The 16106-nt window shown below is 44.4% G+C and overlaps 1 protein-coding gene across 2 annotated transcripts; it reads left to right on the forward strand.

The window, feature by feature from the left end:
- Nucleotides 1–1827: 1827 nt before the first annotated feature.
- Nucleotides 1828–16106, forward strand: LOC110492650 (kinesin-like protein KIF3B). 2 transcript variants are annotated; one of them, XM_021567080.2, is made up of 9 exons: nt 1828–1944; nt 3781–5309; nt 6911–7012; nt 7234–7356; nt 7562–7680; nt 8006–8122; nt 8298–8403; nt 8719–8918; nt 14109–16106. In XM_021567080.2, the coding sequence occupies exons 2-9, from the start codon at nt 3891–3893 to the stop codon at nt 14227–14229; spliced, it is 2307 nt and encodes a 768-aa protein (XP_021422755.2). In that variant the 5' UTR covers nt 1828–1944; nt 3781–3890; the 3' UTR covers nt 14230–16106. The 2 variants fall into 2 exon arrangements, with proteins under 2 accessions (XP_021422755.2, XP_036803581.1); XM_036947686.1 differs by having other exon boundaries at nt 1852–1944; nt 3838–5309.

Below are 16106 nucleotides of genomic sequence, written 5' to 3' on the forward strand. Positions count from 1 at the left end.
GTCAGAGCAGCTCACAGATTACTGCACCTGTACATAGCCCACATATAATTTAGCCCTATCAACTACCTCTTTCCCAACTGTATTTAATTTATTTATTTATTTTGCTCCTTTGCACCCCATTATTTTTATTTCTACTTTGCACATTCTTCCATTGCAAAACTACCATTCCAGTGTTTTACTTGCTATATTGTATTTACCTTGCCACCAAGGCCTTTTTTTGCCTTTACCTCCCTTCTCACCTCATTTGCTCACATTGTATATAGACTTGTTTATACTTTATTATTGACTGTATGTTTGTTTTACTCCATGTGTAACTCTGTGTTGTTGTATCTGTCGAACTGCTTTGCTTTATCTTGGCCAGGTCGCAATTGTAAATGAGAACTTGTTCTCAACTTGCCTACCTGGTTAAATAAAGGTAAAATAAATAAATAAATAAAATAAATCGCTCACCCATATATTTATATGTACATATTCTTATTCATTAATGTACACTTGTGTGTATAAAGTAGTTGTGAAATTGTTAGATATTACTGCTAGGTCGGAACTAGAAGCACAAACATTTCGCTACACTCACATTAACATCTGCTAACCATGTGTATGTGACCAATAAAAATGTATTTTATTTATAGCCACAGCTATAAACAAGTCACTGCCAAAATACAGGAAACACCAACAACTTCTTAATACAGGCATGAGTCAGAACAGCTTCAATTGAAGCGTAGATTCTACAAGTCTCTGGAACTCTATTGAAGGTATGTGACACCATTTTCCCATCATTTGGTGTTTTGTTGATGATGGTGGAAAACGCTGTCTCAGGCACCGATCCAGAATCGACCATAAGTGTTCAATTGGGTTGAGATCTGGTGACTGAGATGGATGGCCCTGGCATATGGTTTACATTTACATCAAACCACTCATGCTCCATTGTCATCCTATGGGGGCGTAGCCAAAACAATGGCCCACCCAGTATTTTTTATAAATGATTTATATATGTTAATTACTCAGGCACCGCACCTGCTTTCAATATACTTTGTATCCCTCATTTACTCAAGCGTTTCTATTATTTTGGGAGAACAAATTCACAATGACAGCCTAGGAACAGTGGGTGGTTCAGAACGACAGATTTTTTACCTTGTCAGCAATGGGATTCAATCTCGCAACCTTTCGGGTTACTTGCCCGACGCTCTAACCACTAGGCTACCTGCCACCCCCAACAGTTCACCCTGTTGAACCCTGGGTGGAGAAGACTTCCAGTGTAATGTCCCTGTCTTACTTTTCTTCTTTAATACTGTGTAAATTGGACCTGGTGGATGAGGGTGTAAAATAAACCTCTCAGGAGTGCAGTAACGGATCCTGCAGATACTAGTTATAGTGGGAGGTTGACAGTCTTCCTCATACGTTCTTGTAATGTGATATTACTAATAAGGCCAACAGTAAATGTTTACTATACTTGTGTACAACATGATTACTGTGTCTGTTTCTGATGTTTTTAAGCTTTGTACCTACCAACTAGTTGTATTATTGCTCTTCGATGAAAATTACTTGTAACGTGGCATTTATGCAAGTAACCCTGAAATGTGGTGATGACTGAGCTTCCTGCGTGTGCACAGTGCAGATACAGGGAAAAGATTCAGGCTTCACTGGTGATACATGTCTGTAGCCTAAACTAATTAATGCACGTTCTCACTTTTTAGATGTTCAAATTTTCTATGCATTTTTTTTTATATAAAAATATCCCAAGTTATATTGACACGATTTTGTAAAATACATTTGTTCCAATTTATTATGAGGAGAGGTCTTTAGCTGTTACATAACAAGACAAAGACTCCGATTGGCTGCGATGTTAAAAGCCATAACCGGCACCTCTCCATCCGGGACAGTTTTCTGGGATGCAAAGGAACGGCTGCTCTAATGGCTGACTGGGTGGAAGCACTGGATTGACTGGTAACTAGCGGACAATGTTAATGCTGTCGTGAATTTTGCATTATAGCTAGTGAACAATGTCACTGAGTTTCACCTTAATTGTGTGCTTGTTCTCGTACATGGAGATGCCTCTCATCATCAAACTGTCCTTTCCTGAGAAAGGATGTGTTCGTTTTCCGTTGCTAGGCCGTCCGATCGAGGGTTGTTAGGGGTGCTGTCCCGATTCTTTTGTAAACGAGTTGGCTAGCAAAATCACATTTTCTAATTTGTTTCCGGATGATGTGTACATGTTCTCCAATTTTGTTAGCTAGATATCGTATTGTTGCTATAATTGCCATAATTATCATAAGCGTAAAGCTTTGACTATTTTTGTTATTTTAGCCTGTGCACAGCGATGAACTGGCTAGCTAGCTTGTTACCGTAAATCAACTAACGTTAGCTAGCTAGCATAGGAAGTACCAGAGTTGATTATATTCCGACGCTTTCACTAAGGAGCACTGACCGATAACTATCAAGTTAGTTTGCCAATCTAACGTGACTTTGTGTGTGTGCCAATAACTAATGCTTTTTTCAAAGTTTTGCTAGCGAAATTACTTAACGTTAACTACAGTAGCTAGTTTAGCTAACCTAATTATGTTGTGTTCTTGCCTAGTTAGTTTTATTAACCAGCTAGCTAGCAATGTCACTGAAAGGTCAAGCTGGTACTGTGTTGTTTTGTTAGCTTGCTAACTACACTACATTGTCAAAAGTATGTGGACACCCTTTCAAATAAGTGGATTCGGCTATTTCAGCTCCCGAGGGGCGCAGCGGTCTAAGGCACTGCATCTCAGTGCTAGAGGCGTCCCTGGTTTGATTCCAGGCTGTATCACAACGGGCTGTGATTGGGAGTCCCATAGGGCAGTGCACAATTTGCCCAGTGTCGTTATGGTTTAGCCGGGGTAGGCCGTCATCGTAAATTATGACCATTTTCTTAACTGACTTGCCTAGTTAAATAAAATAAAAAAACGTTGCTGGCTAGTGTATAAAATCGAGCACACAGCCATAGACAAACGTTGGCAGTGGACTGGCTTTACTGAAGAGCTCAGTGACTTTCAATGTGTCACCTTCATAGGATGCCACCTATCCAACAAGTCACTTTGTCAAATTTCTGCCCTGCTAGAGCTGCCCCGATCAACTGTCAGTGTTGTTATTGTGAAGTGGAAATGTTTAGGAGCAACAACGGCTCAGCCTCAAAGTGGTAGGCCACACAAGCTCACACAAGCTAAAAAATAGTCTGTCCTCAGTTGCAACACTCACTACCAAGTTCTAAACTGCCTCTGGAAGCTAAATCAGCACAATAACAATCCCTCTGTAGATAAAGCAAGGTCCATGTTTGTCGAGATTGGTGTGGAAGAACTTGACTGTCCTGCAGAGTCCTGACCTCAACCCCATCGAACACCTTTGGAATTAATTGGAACGCTGACTGCAAGCCAGGCCTATAATCCCCCAACCAATCAGTGCCTGACCTCACAAATGGTATTGTGGCTGAATGGAAGCACATCCTCGCAGCAATGTTCCAACATCTGGTGGAAAGCCTTCCCAGAAGAGTGGAGGCTGTTATAGCAGCAAAGGGGAGGCCAACTCCATATTAATGACCATGATTTTGGAATGAGAAGTTCGACAAGCAGGTGTCCACGTACTCTTAGCCATGTTTTGTAGCTGCTAACTATCTGTCTGAAAACGTTGTAGCCAGGAAGCAAGTTTGATGCACAGTGCAGAAAGTTCTTCATAATCACAAAAGAAAACATGAACTAATCGTGTTGGCAATAGCTATTTGAAAATAATCATATGTGTTTAAAAATATATATTTTCTTACAGATTCTGATGTTGGCATCTCTGATATTGTGAACTCTTGACTCTGTACAATACTTGAAGGAAAGAAACACAAGCCAGTGGGACAAGGCCAGTTTGCCTGGGGACCAGTCACGATGTCTAAGACCAGAGAGTCGGTGAAGGTGGTGGTTCGCTGTCGACCCATGAATGAGAAGGAGCGGGCTGCTAACTTTGAGAGGGTGGTGCAGGTGGATGTAAAGCTGGGCCAGGTGGCCGTGCGAAACCCCCGGGGGGCTGCAGCCCACGAACACCCCAAGGTCTTTACATTTGACTCTGTGTACGACTGGAACTCCAAACAGGTGGATCTCTATGATGAAACCTTCAGGCCCCTGGTGGACTCTGTCTTACTTGGTTTCAATGGTACCATATTTGCGTACGGCCAGACGGGTACAGGAAAGACCTACACTATGGAGGGGGTGCGCAATGACCCAGAGAGAAGGGGTGTAATCCCCAATTCCTTTGAGCACGTCTTCACACACATCTCCCGCTCCCAGAACCAGCAGTACCTGGTGAGGGCCTCGTACCTGGAGATCTACCAGGAGGAGATCAGGGACCTGCTGTCCAAGGACCAGTCCCGCCGGCTGGAGCTGAAAGAGAGGCCAGACACGGGTGTATATGTCAAGGACCTGTCCTCCTTCGTCACTAAGAGTGTACGAGAAATAGAGCACGTGATGAACGTGGGGAACCAGAACCGCTCAGTGGGCTCCACCAATATGAATGAGCACAGTTCCCGGTCACATGCCATTTTTGTCATTACCATCGAGTGCAGCGAGCTGGGCGTCGACGGAGAGAACCACATTCGAGTGGGCAAACTGAACCTGGTGGACCTGGCTGGCAGTGAGAGGCAGACCAAGACAGGAGCCCAAGGAGAGCGCCTGAAGGAAGCCACCAAGATTAACCTGTCCCTGTCAGCCTTGGGGAATGTCATCTCTGCCCTGGTGGATGGCAGGAGCACCCACATCCCCTACCGCGACTCCAAGCTCACCCGCCTGCTACAGGACTCCCTGGGGGGCAATGCCCACACAGTCATGGTGGCTAACATCGGACCAGCATCTTACAACGTGGAGGAGACATTGACCACGTTACGCTACTCAAACCGGGCCAAGAACATTAAGAACAAGCCCCGCGTCAACGAGGACCCTAAAGATGCTCTGCTCAGAGAGTTCCAGGAAGAGATTGCTCGGCTCAAAGAACAGTTAGGGAAACGCTCAGGGAAGAAGAGGAGGAGGAGAAGGGGGTTTGGAGAAGCTGGGGATGAACTAGAAGAGGACATAGAGGATGGAGAGGAGGAGGAGGAGGAGGATGATGATGATGGTGTAGAACCAGCTGATAAAGTGGGTGCAGATTATTGGCGTGTACAGCAGGAGAAGTTGGAGAGGGAGAGGAAGGCCATCATGGAGGATCACAGTCTGGTGGCGGAGGAGAAACAGAGGCTGTTAAAGGAGAAGGAGAGGAAGATGGACGCCCTGAAAAAGGAGCAGGAAGCAGGCGAGATGCTTACTGCCAAAGTCAAGGTGAGGAGACTACATTCTGGTCCTTTTCACCCCAACATTCTCTTTTTTTATTCTATACAGTACACGGCAAACGTTTGGACACATCTACTCATTCAAGGGTTTTTCTTTATTTGTACTATTTTCTACGTTGCTGAATAATAGTGGGGACCTCAAAACTATGGAATCATGTAGTAACCAACAAAGTGTTAAACAAATTAAATAAAAATGATATTCAAAGTAGCCACCCTTTGCCTTTATGACAGCTTTGCACACTCTTGGCGTTCTCTCAACCAGCTTCATGATGTAGTCGCCTGGAATGCATTTCAATTAACAGGTGTGCCTTGTTAAAAGTTAATTTGTGGAATTTATTTTTCCCTAATTGCATTTGAGTCAATCAGTTGTGTTGTGACAAGGTAGGGGTGGTATATAGAAGAAAGCCCAAGTCCATATTATGGCAAGAACAGCTCAAATAAGCAAAGAGAAATGATAGTCCATCATTACTTTAAGACATGAAGGTCAGTCAATACGGAAAATTTCAAGAACTTTGAACGTTTCTTCAAGTGTAGTCGCAAAAACCATCAAGCGCTGTGATGAAACTGGCTCTCATGAGGACCACCACAGGAAAGAAAGACTCAGAGTTACTTCTGCTGCAGAGGATAAGTTCATTAGAGATGCCAGTCTCAGAAATTGCGTAAATGCTTCACAGTTCTCGTAACAGACACGTCTCAACATCAACTGTTCAGAGGAGACTGCATGAATCAGGCCTTCGTGGTCGAATTGCTGCAAAGAAACCACTACTAAAGGACATCAATAAGAAGAGACATGCTTGGGCCAAGAAACACAAGCAATGGACATTATAGACCGGTGGAAATCTGTCCTTTCGTCTGATGAGTCCAAATTTGAGATTTTGGGTCCAAACGCCGTGTCTTTGAGATGCAGAGTAGGTGAATAGATGATCTCCGCTTGTGTGGTTCCCACAGCGAAGCATGGAGGAGGTGTGATGGTGTGGGGGTGCTTTGCTGGTGACACGGTCTGTGATTTTATTTAGATTTCAAGACACACTTAACCAGCATGGCTACCACAGCATTCTGCAGCGATACGTCATCCCATCTGGTTCACGCTTAGTCCCACTATCATTTGTTTTTCAACAAGACTATGATCTAACATGCATCCAGGCTGTGTAATGGCTATATGACCAAGAAGGAGAGTGATGGAGTGCTGCATCAGATGACCTGGCCTCCACAATCACCAGCCCTCAACCCAATTGAGATGCTTTGGTATGAGTTGGACTACAGAGTGAAGGAAGAGCAGGCAACAAGTGCTCGGCATATGTGGGGAAAAAGCATTCCAGGTGAAGCTGTTTGAGAGAATGCCAAGAGTGTGCAAAGCTGTAATCAAGGCAAAGGTTGGCTACTTAGAAGAATGTCTAACACTTATTTTGTTGTTTTGTTTTGTTTACTACATGATTCCATGTGTTTAATTCATAGTTTGTCTTCACTATTATTCTACAATGTAGACAATGGTTAAAATAACAAAAACCCTTGAATGAGTAGGTGTGTCCAAACGTTTCACTGCTATTTTGTGTGTTTCCCCTCACACCTCATGATTGTGTCCTCACCCAGGCAATGGAGAGTAAGCTTCTGATGGGTGGGAAGAACATTGTGGACCACACCAACGAACAACAAAGGATCCTGGAACAGAAGAGACAGGAAATTGCTGAACAGGTGATATGTGTGTATGGATGGACTTTTATTGATGGAGACAATTGAACATTCAATTGTATAGTATTCATTTGCCATCTGATCGGAAGAGTTAAATGATTTATGTGAGTAGTGTTCTTTGTGGGATTACACATCCTTGCCCTTACTGTGTGTGCGTGTGCGTGCGTGCGCGTGCGTGCGTGTGTGTGTGTGTGTGTGCGTGTGTGTGTGTGGTGTGCGTGTAGAAACGCAGAGAGAGGGAGATGAAACAGCAGGTGGAGAATCGTGACGAGGAGACCCTGGAGTTAAAGGAGACGTACAGCTCTCTACAACAGGAAGTAGACATCAAGACCAAGAAGCTGAAAAAGGTCGATCAGGAACTGTAGCAAAATAGCACCTTTTGATTCCATAGAAAACTGTCCTTTACGTTGTCAGTTCACTAGAGTTCAAATTAGATTGTGACATGCACAACGTGTTCAGTTTTCCCTGGAACATTTGTTTGTTTACACTGAAACTATGGTGTTTTCGTCTCCTGTTGTGCTCGGTCTCATTATCCCTCTGATTTTTCTCCAGTTGTTTGCGAAGCTGCAGGCAGTGAAAACTGAGATCTATGAGGTCCAGGAGTTCCACATCAAGGAGAGGCAGGAGCTGGAACAGACCCAGAACGAGTTGACCAGGGACCTCAAACTCAAGTATGGACCCTGTCAGGCCACCAACCAGCACACATCTCTCATTTCACACACCCTATTAAAATAATTAAAATAAAAAATCAATGTAGTCTATTTTAGTTGTTCCCCTCTGACAATGAGTACATTCCTGGAATAAACATGAGTGATTAGCTTTGACCTGGATTTTTCCTTGAATATCAGGAAGTAACAAGGAGAGTTGTTCTAGATGAGGTTTTGTACTGCGGTTGGTTCCCCCCGTCCCATGACTGCCTAGGCTTCGTCCTATTATCAGTAATAGTATCCTCAGGCTGTTAGGAGGTCCCCCTGACCTTGTTATTCTGTCTGCCAGGCATCTCATCATTGAGAATTTCATCCCCATGGTGGAGAAGAATAAGATTGTGAACAGGGCGTTGTTCGACGAGGAAGACGACCACTGGAAGATGCGTCCCATCACACGCATAGAGGAGTATGTGCACATGAATTATGCAGTAGTAGTTAGACATGCACATGGTCAAATATGTGTACAAAACACGCTGCAGTAATGCATACATGCACAGGGTTTGACCTAAGTGGTTGGCAAATCCCTCGTGTAGGAAGGAACACATACAAATTGTATGGCTGTCTTTTTTGATAACTCTCAGTGACCAGCAGATGATGACCAGGCCAGTGTCAGCGGTGGGCTACAGAAGACCCCTGAGTCAGCACGCCCGCACGTCCATGGTGATGATGGCTGACGTCAGATACAAGGTATGATCTTCTTTATTCCCTCTGCTCTCCTCCCGTCCCTCTGCTCTCCTCCCGTCCCTCTGCTCTCCTCCCGTCCCTCTGCTCTCTCTCCCGTCCCTCTGCTCTCTCTCCCGTCCCTCTGTCTTCTCCTCTCCCATCCCTCTGCTCTCCCTCTGCTCTCTCTCACGTCCCTCTGCTCTCTCTCCCGTCCCTCTGCTCTCTCTCCCGTCCCTCTGTCTTCTCTCCTCTCCCGCTGCTCTCTGTCCCTGGTGACTGTGACTCACGCCTTGTCCTCTGAGTGGTAGCAGTCCCCCTCCTCTCTGTCTGTTTCCCCAGTCTGAGAATATCCTGATGCTGGAGATGGACCTTCCCGCTCGGACCACTAAGGAGTACGAGGGGCCAGTCATAGCGCCCACGGTAGCAGCAGCGTTGGAGGATGCTCTGCGGGAAGAGGATGCAATCCAGGTGGATGCCTCCAGGTTCCACAGCAGCCTCGAGCACACCAGCACTGGGGCAGTCAAGAAACCAAAGTCTGGGTAAGGCTCTGTCCCATTCTGTACAAATTGTATTTGTCACAGGCTTTTTAAACAACAAGTGTAGACTAAAAGTGAAAAGGGGGGGATAAAATGTAAATAGAGAAATAGTAGAAAAAAGTAACACAAGGAATAAATACACAATGAGTAATGATCACTTGGCTATATACACAGGGTACTAGTCCTGAATGGATGTACAAGATAATTGAGGTAGATATGTACTTATATACACACAAAAGTATGTGGACACCCCTTCAAATAAGTGTATTTGGCTATTTCAGCCACAACCGTTGCTGACAGGTGCATAAAATCGAGCACATAGCCATGCAATCTCCACAGACAAACACTGGCATTATAATGGCCTTACTGAAGATCTGTGACTTTCAACGTGGCACTGCTGTCATAGGATGCCACCTTTCCAACAAGTCAGTTTGTCAAATTTCTGCTAGACTGTCCACGTGAGCTAAGTGCTGTGAAGTAGAAAGGTCTAGGAGCAACAACGGCTCTGCTGCAAAGTGGTAGGCAACACAAGCTCAAAGAACGGGCCGCCGATTGCAACACTCACTACCGAGTTCCAAACTGCCTCTGGAAGCAACATCTGCACAAGAACTGTTCATCGGGAGCTGTATGAAATTGTTTTCAATGGCCGAGCAGCCAAGCGTGGACTGGGGGTGGTGTAAAGCTCTCCACCGCGTTTCCACTGCTCCAGAGTCCAACGGTTCTCTGGAGTGATGGCAGTCCCACTGACAAATCTGGGTTTGGCTAATACCAGGAGAATGCTACCTGCCCCAATGCATAGTTCCAGCTGTAAAGTTTGGTGGAAGAGGAATAATGGTCTGGGGCTGTTTTTCATGGTTTGGGCTAGGCCCCTTAGTTCCAGTGAATGGAAATCTTAACGCTACACCCTACAATGGCATTCAAGATTTATTCTGTGCTTCCAACATTGTGGCAACGGTTTGGGGAAGGCCCTTTCCTGTTGGTCGATCGGTTTGGAAGAACTTGACTGGTCTGCACAGAGCGCTGACCTCCACCCCATCGAACACCTTTTGGGATGAATAGGAACGCTTACTGCGAGCCAGCCTTAATCGCCCAACATCATTGCCCGACCACAGTAATGCTCTTGTGGCTGAATGGAAGGAAGTCCCCGCAGCAACTTCATATGAATGGTTTTGGAATGAGATGTTTGACGAGCAGGTGTCTACATACTTTTACTAATGTAGTGAATAAAGTGAGTAGGCAGCAGGAGAGATGATAAACATTAACCACATCGTATGTGATGAGTCAAAAGATTTGGTGCAAAAAGGGTTAATGCAGATAACCAAATAACTACCCGGACTAACTATTCAAATCAAACTTTATTGGTCACATACATACATACATTCTTAGCAAGTGTTATTGTGGGTGTAGTGAAATGCTTGTGTTCCTAGCTCCAACAGTGCAGTAGTATCTTAACAATACACAAATGTAAAATAGAATAAAGAAATATATAAATATTAGGATGAGTAATGTCAGAGTGGCATTGACTAAAATACAGTATATACACATTAAATTATTAGAGCAGTATGTAAATCTTATTAAAGTGACTAGTGTTCCATTATGGAAGTGGCCTTAGACATGGAATCAATGTGTATATAGGGCAGCAGCCTCTAAGGTGCCGGGTTGAGTAACTGAGTGGTAGCTGGCTAGTGATGGCTATTTAAGTCTGATGGCCTTGAGATAGAAGCTGTTTTTCAGGCTCTCTGTTCCAGTATTGATTCACCTGTACTGACCTCGCCGTCTGGATGATAGCGGGGTGAACAGGCAGCGGCTTGGGTGGTTGTTGTCCTTGATGATCTTTTATGCTTTCCTGTGACATCAGGTGCTGTAGGTGTCCTGGAGGGCAGGTAGTTTGCCCCCGGTGATGCGTTGTGCAGACCTCACTATCCTCTGGAGAGCCTTACGGTTGTGGGCGGAGCAGTTGCCGTACCAGGCGTTGATACAGCCTGACAGGATGCTCTCAATTGTGCATCTGTAAAAGTTTCTGAGGGTCTTAAGGGCCGAGACGAATTTCTTCAGCCTCCTGAGGTTGAAGAGGCACTGAGCCTTCTTCACCACACTGTCTGTGTAGGTGGACCATTTCAGATCGTCAATTACGTTTACACAGAGAAACTTGAAGCTTTCCACCTTCTCCACTGCGGTCCTGTTGATGTGGATCGGGGCGTGCCCCCTCCACTTTTTTCAACGATCAGCTCCTTCATTTTGTTGACATTGAGGGAGAGGTTATTTTCCTGGCACCACACTGCCACAGGGCCCTCACCTCCTCCCTATAGGCTGTCTCGTCATTATTGGTAATCAGACCTACTACTGTTGTCGTCTTCAAAGTTGATGACTGAGTTGGAGGCGTGGCCATGCAGTCATGGGTGAACAGGGAGTACATTAGGGGGTGGAGCACGCACCCTTATGGGGCCCCTGTGTTGAGGATCAGCAGTGGTGTTTCCTACTTTTACCACCTGGGGGCGGCCCGTCACGAAGTCCAGGACCAAGTTGCACAGGGCGGGGTTCAGACCCAGGGCCTCGAGCTTAATGATGAGCTTTGAGGGTACTATGTTGTTGAAGGCTGAGCTATAGTCAATGAACAGCATTCTGATGTACAGTAGAAGTCGGAAGTTTACATACACCTTAGCCAACTACATTTAAACTCAGTTTTTCACAATTCCTGACATTTAATCCTAGTAAAAATGTCCTGTTTTTAGGTCAGTTAGGCTCACCACTTTATTTTAAGAATGTGAAATGTTAGAATAATAGTAGAGAGAATGATTGATTTTATTTCAGCTTTTATTTCTTCAGCCGCACCAATGTCAGAGGAAACGGTGTACAGCTGGCGACCGAAGTCAGCTTACAGGCGCACAGCCCCGCCACAAGGAGTCGCTAGAGCGCGATGATACAAGAAAATCCCGGCCGGTCAAAACCTCCCATAACCCGGACGATGCTGGGCAAATTGTGCACCGTCTCATGGGTCTCCTGGTGATGGCAGACTGTGACACAGCCTGGGATCGAACCCGGGGCTATAGTGAAGCCTCTAGCACTGCTGCGCCACTCGGAAGGCCCAGCTGCAGAGGGCCCATGCCAAATCTTTTCAGCCTCCTGACAACTGTTGGTGTGTGTGGACCATGATAATTCCTTAGTGATTAGGTATTTTAATCCCAGGGTCCTTAGCTAGTGCTGAGCTTGGAGAGGAATGGACAATGGTGTTGACCTCAGCTCAGCCTTCAATAAACAGCATTCCAACGTGTTCCTTTTTGTCCAAAAGGGAAATGGAAGTGTGGAGTGCAATCGAGATTGTATCATCTATGGATCTATTGGGGCGGAATGCGAATTGGAGTGGGTCCAGGCTGTGAACCATGACCAGCCTTTCAAAGCTTTTCATGGCTAAAAAATGTGAGTGCTACGCGGCCATAGTCATTTAGACATGTTACCTTGGCGTTCTTGGGCACAGAGACTTTGGTGGTCTGCTTGAAACATGTAAGTATTACCAACTGAGTCAGGGAGATGTTGAAAATGTCAGTGAAGACACTTGCCAGCTGGTCAGTGCATTCTGAGTTCTGGTAATCCATCTGGTCCTGCAGACTTGTGAAGGTTTAACGTGTTTAAAGGTCTTCCTCACATCGGCTACGGAGAGCGTGATCACACAGTTGTCCGGAACAGCTGGTGCTGTGTTGCTTGCCAGTGTTGGTTGCCCTGCCACCTCTGAGCGTCCGCGCCGGTGTAATAGGTTTTGATCTTGGTCCTATATTTACGTTTTGCCAGTTTGATGGTTCGTTGGAGGGCGTAGAATAATTTCTTATAAGCGTCCGGATTAGTGTCCCGCTCTTTGAAAGCGGCAGCTCTAGCCTTTAGCTCAGTGCGGATGTTGTCTGTAATCCATGGCTTCTGGTTGGGATATGTACGTCCGTTCCCCCCCCCCCCCCCCCCCCCCCCCGCCTCTAGTTGCACAGGTGACATGCTGGTAGAAATTAGGTCAATGGTTTTCAGTTTCCCTGCATTAGTCACTGGCCGCTAGGAGCGCCTCCTCTGGGTGAGCATTTTCTTATGGCCCTATACCGCTCTTTGAGTGTGGTCTTAGTGGTGGTAAATGGACAGCTACTAAAAAGAAAGAAAATCTTTCGGTAAATAATGTGGTGCGTGGGTCAGCTGTTTATTTAGCTGCACCCACCCACAATTGCTAATAACCCATCCGCAACCGCCTGACTACATGTGAAAACCTAAGGCCCACACCAAACCCTGTCCTGCTAATATAGAAAATGCACTGCAGGCTACAGTCAAGTCGGTGGAACTAATATTTGATGGGGTGGAGAATATTTTTTTTAATTTCCCAGATTTTTTAAAATGTATTTATTAATTTATTTATTTTTAGATATGTTTCTGCTTGTAATTTCCAACATTTTCTGTAGGCTATTTTGTTAGTCAACTTGTCTATAATTAGATCCGTGCAGCTTCTTTTCTGACATCGTATGTTGACCTAGAAGATTAAATAAACCATTACTCAACAGAATGTCATACATTTTATAGAATGAATGCTTCAATCTAGTTGACAGAAACTTCATAGATGTCATCTTCATTTGTGGAGCAAAGACGTTTAGGGACCGGGGATAAAAGACAATAATAGAAACAAAACTAATGTCCAAACGACATCAGTTTAACTGTTTTGTATGGAAGTAGAAAGCTGTGAAAACGACCCAATGTTTCTGAAAAAAAGAGTTCAGTTTGGGCCGGATGCATATTTTATGTGGTTGAAATATAACCAATGTCTTTCACCTCCGACTCATTCGAAGTAGAAATCTTCGTTCTTAATCGAGGTTAGTGATCGCTGTTCTGATGTCCAGAAGCTCTTTTCTGTCATAAGAAACAATGACGGCAACATTATGTGCAAAGAAAAGTTACGATCAGCGCAAAAAAAATAGCATAATTGGTCAGGAGCTATAAAATGGTCACTTCCCTCCAGTGCCATTCTGGGTTTTGTCCTTAGTTATTTCAGTAGGGAGGGTTTCTTCCTGTTTAGTATAACAGGTCTACTCGATACCACAGGGTTTATAAAGCAATAATCATAAGCAAATTTAGAAGCCATCCAATGATGTTTCCACATCGATGTCTTCCCCCCCCCACACACACACACACACACACACAAAAAACGTTATCTTCTTCTCTTCCAACCAGCCGACCTAAAACGGGTAAGAAGACTGGTACCCCTACCTCTCGCACCCCCAACTCTCCATACAGCCCCTCCAGCCCAGGACATCCTTTATACCCACAATCCCGCGGGCTAGTGCCCAAGTGATAACTCCACACATTTCCTGTTTTTGGACCCAAAATTGAGAAGACTGCTTTTTGTTTTGTTTTTCTACTGAGTCTTGCAGACTGATTTTGCTGTCAGCAAGGGAAAGTGACAGAGACTCCAGACTGATTTTGCTGTCAGCATGGGAAAGTGACAGAGACTCCAGACTGATTCAAGCACTTTTTGTAAAATTATTTTTTTAAATATATTTTTATTTTACCTGAGACCATAGCTCTTATCATTTTTTTAAAGAGATTTGTATCTAAATTTCCAACCCACATGGTTACTGCAGTACAATACTATGCCATCTGTGCGTGATGTTCCAGAGACAAGCGGTTGAATACTACCTTCCCTTATGGGGCCCACACATGTTCTTAATGTTAACAGATAAGGATGGTGTCCTCTAGACCAATTATTTTTTGAGCTCTAGTTCACTACTATGCATGTGTCCTCCTGGGCCCCTCCTAGGTCTACAGTGTGATGGGAGGAGATGTGGGACATGGTAGGGGCTGGCATCGGAAAGGACAGATCTAAATGCTTTGCTGTGTGGGGGGGGGGGTTTGTCTGCCCAGAAGTGTTTGTGGTTGTCAATGTCCCTACTTTAGGTTTACAAGCTGTTATCCAGGTCTGTCTGTACACAGTTGTGCTTTAAGTCTCTGTTGTCTTCAATAAGTAGGGGAGTGTTTTGTTTGTACTGCATGGTGAACTAACTGTACAGGCCGGAGGGTGAAGCACGCTGCAACACGTCTGTCACGTCACGCGATGTGGCCGGTCGCTGCTGGAATCACAACATGCTGTTCTTCCTGGAGCACATATGGTGACGGGGATATGGAAGAGGGGAACTAGAGGTCAACACAAGCCAAATCATCTATCAGGGTTCTGAGGTGCCTTAGATTCTCTAGACTCTACAGACCTACAGCGGCTGGCTAAAGGAGGGGCAGGGAGCTGTGTGTTGCCTCAACCTCATCTTTACCGACCTCTCGATCTGGCTCTGAGTGTTCCTTGGAATCAACTGATTTGTTGTACCTTAGGTAGAAAGTTTATGTCAAGAGGCCTCGATCAAAATGGGACTTGGTCTGAAAAAAATGAAGGTAGTTTTTCTTGTATGTTTTGGATAAATATGCAGTCTTAATTCACTGTTTTTACACCTGCATCTGAGCGTTGCCCCCACTCCCTCTCTGCTACTGCAGGGTTATACTACCCTGTGACAGTATATGCGTATACTATGATATAGAAAGTCCTATATCACCTTTTGCAGTTGTAAAAAAATGTAATACTGAAAAAGGTTAACTTTTATTTCATTTTTATACATATGTAGATACCATTTTTTTTTTTTTTAAACACAATGTTTTCTTTGAAATGGACTATTTTTGGATTTGTATCATTTTAAGTGCACTTTAATTTTCTGTTACGTGCATTTCAAATGGCTTTAGTGTTTGAGTTTGTTTTAAGGTCGGATCAACTGTTGCACGATGTTTTATGGGAAGGATGCGTTCTATCCTAAAATGTGATGTTCACTCAGATTCTGTGTGTTGAGACTTGTATGCATTTGGCATGAGATGGTTATCTTTGTACAATGGTTAGCCCCTATTTTTTTTTAAATACTTCTGACCATAGGGTTAATTAAGCATGATTTCTAGAAAATTCTTACGTCACCAAGCCATAGAATTCGGCATTTAAAATTAATCCCTACATTTATCCCGTTGTCATGTCACCGTATCTAAACTTTATGTATAAGATGATTCAGATATTGTTTTTGCCAAATGTTAAAATTATGCAGATGCACTACTATCGGTGTGACTGGCAATGCAGAAGTCAACTGTTCTTTTTGTAAAAAAAAAAAAAAAAGTTTTAATAAAGATGACCTAATTACACATTGA

Source organism: Oncorhynchus mykiss, chromosome 16, assembly GCF_013265735.2.
Source record: "Oncorhynchus mykiss isolate Arlee chromosome 16, USDA_OmykA_1.1, whole genome shotgun sequence".
In the NCBI taxonomy this organism is placed as follows: domain Eukaryota; kingdom Metazoa; phylum Chordata; class Actinopteri; order Salmoniformes; family Salmonidae; genus Oncorhynchus; species Oncorhynchus mykiss.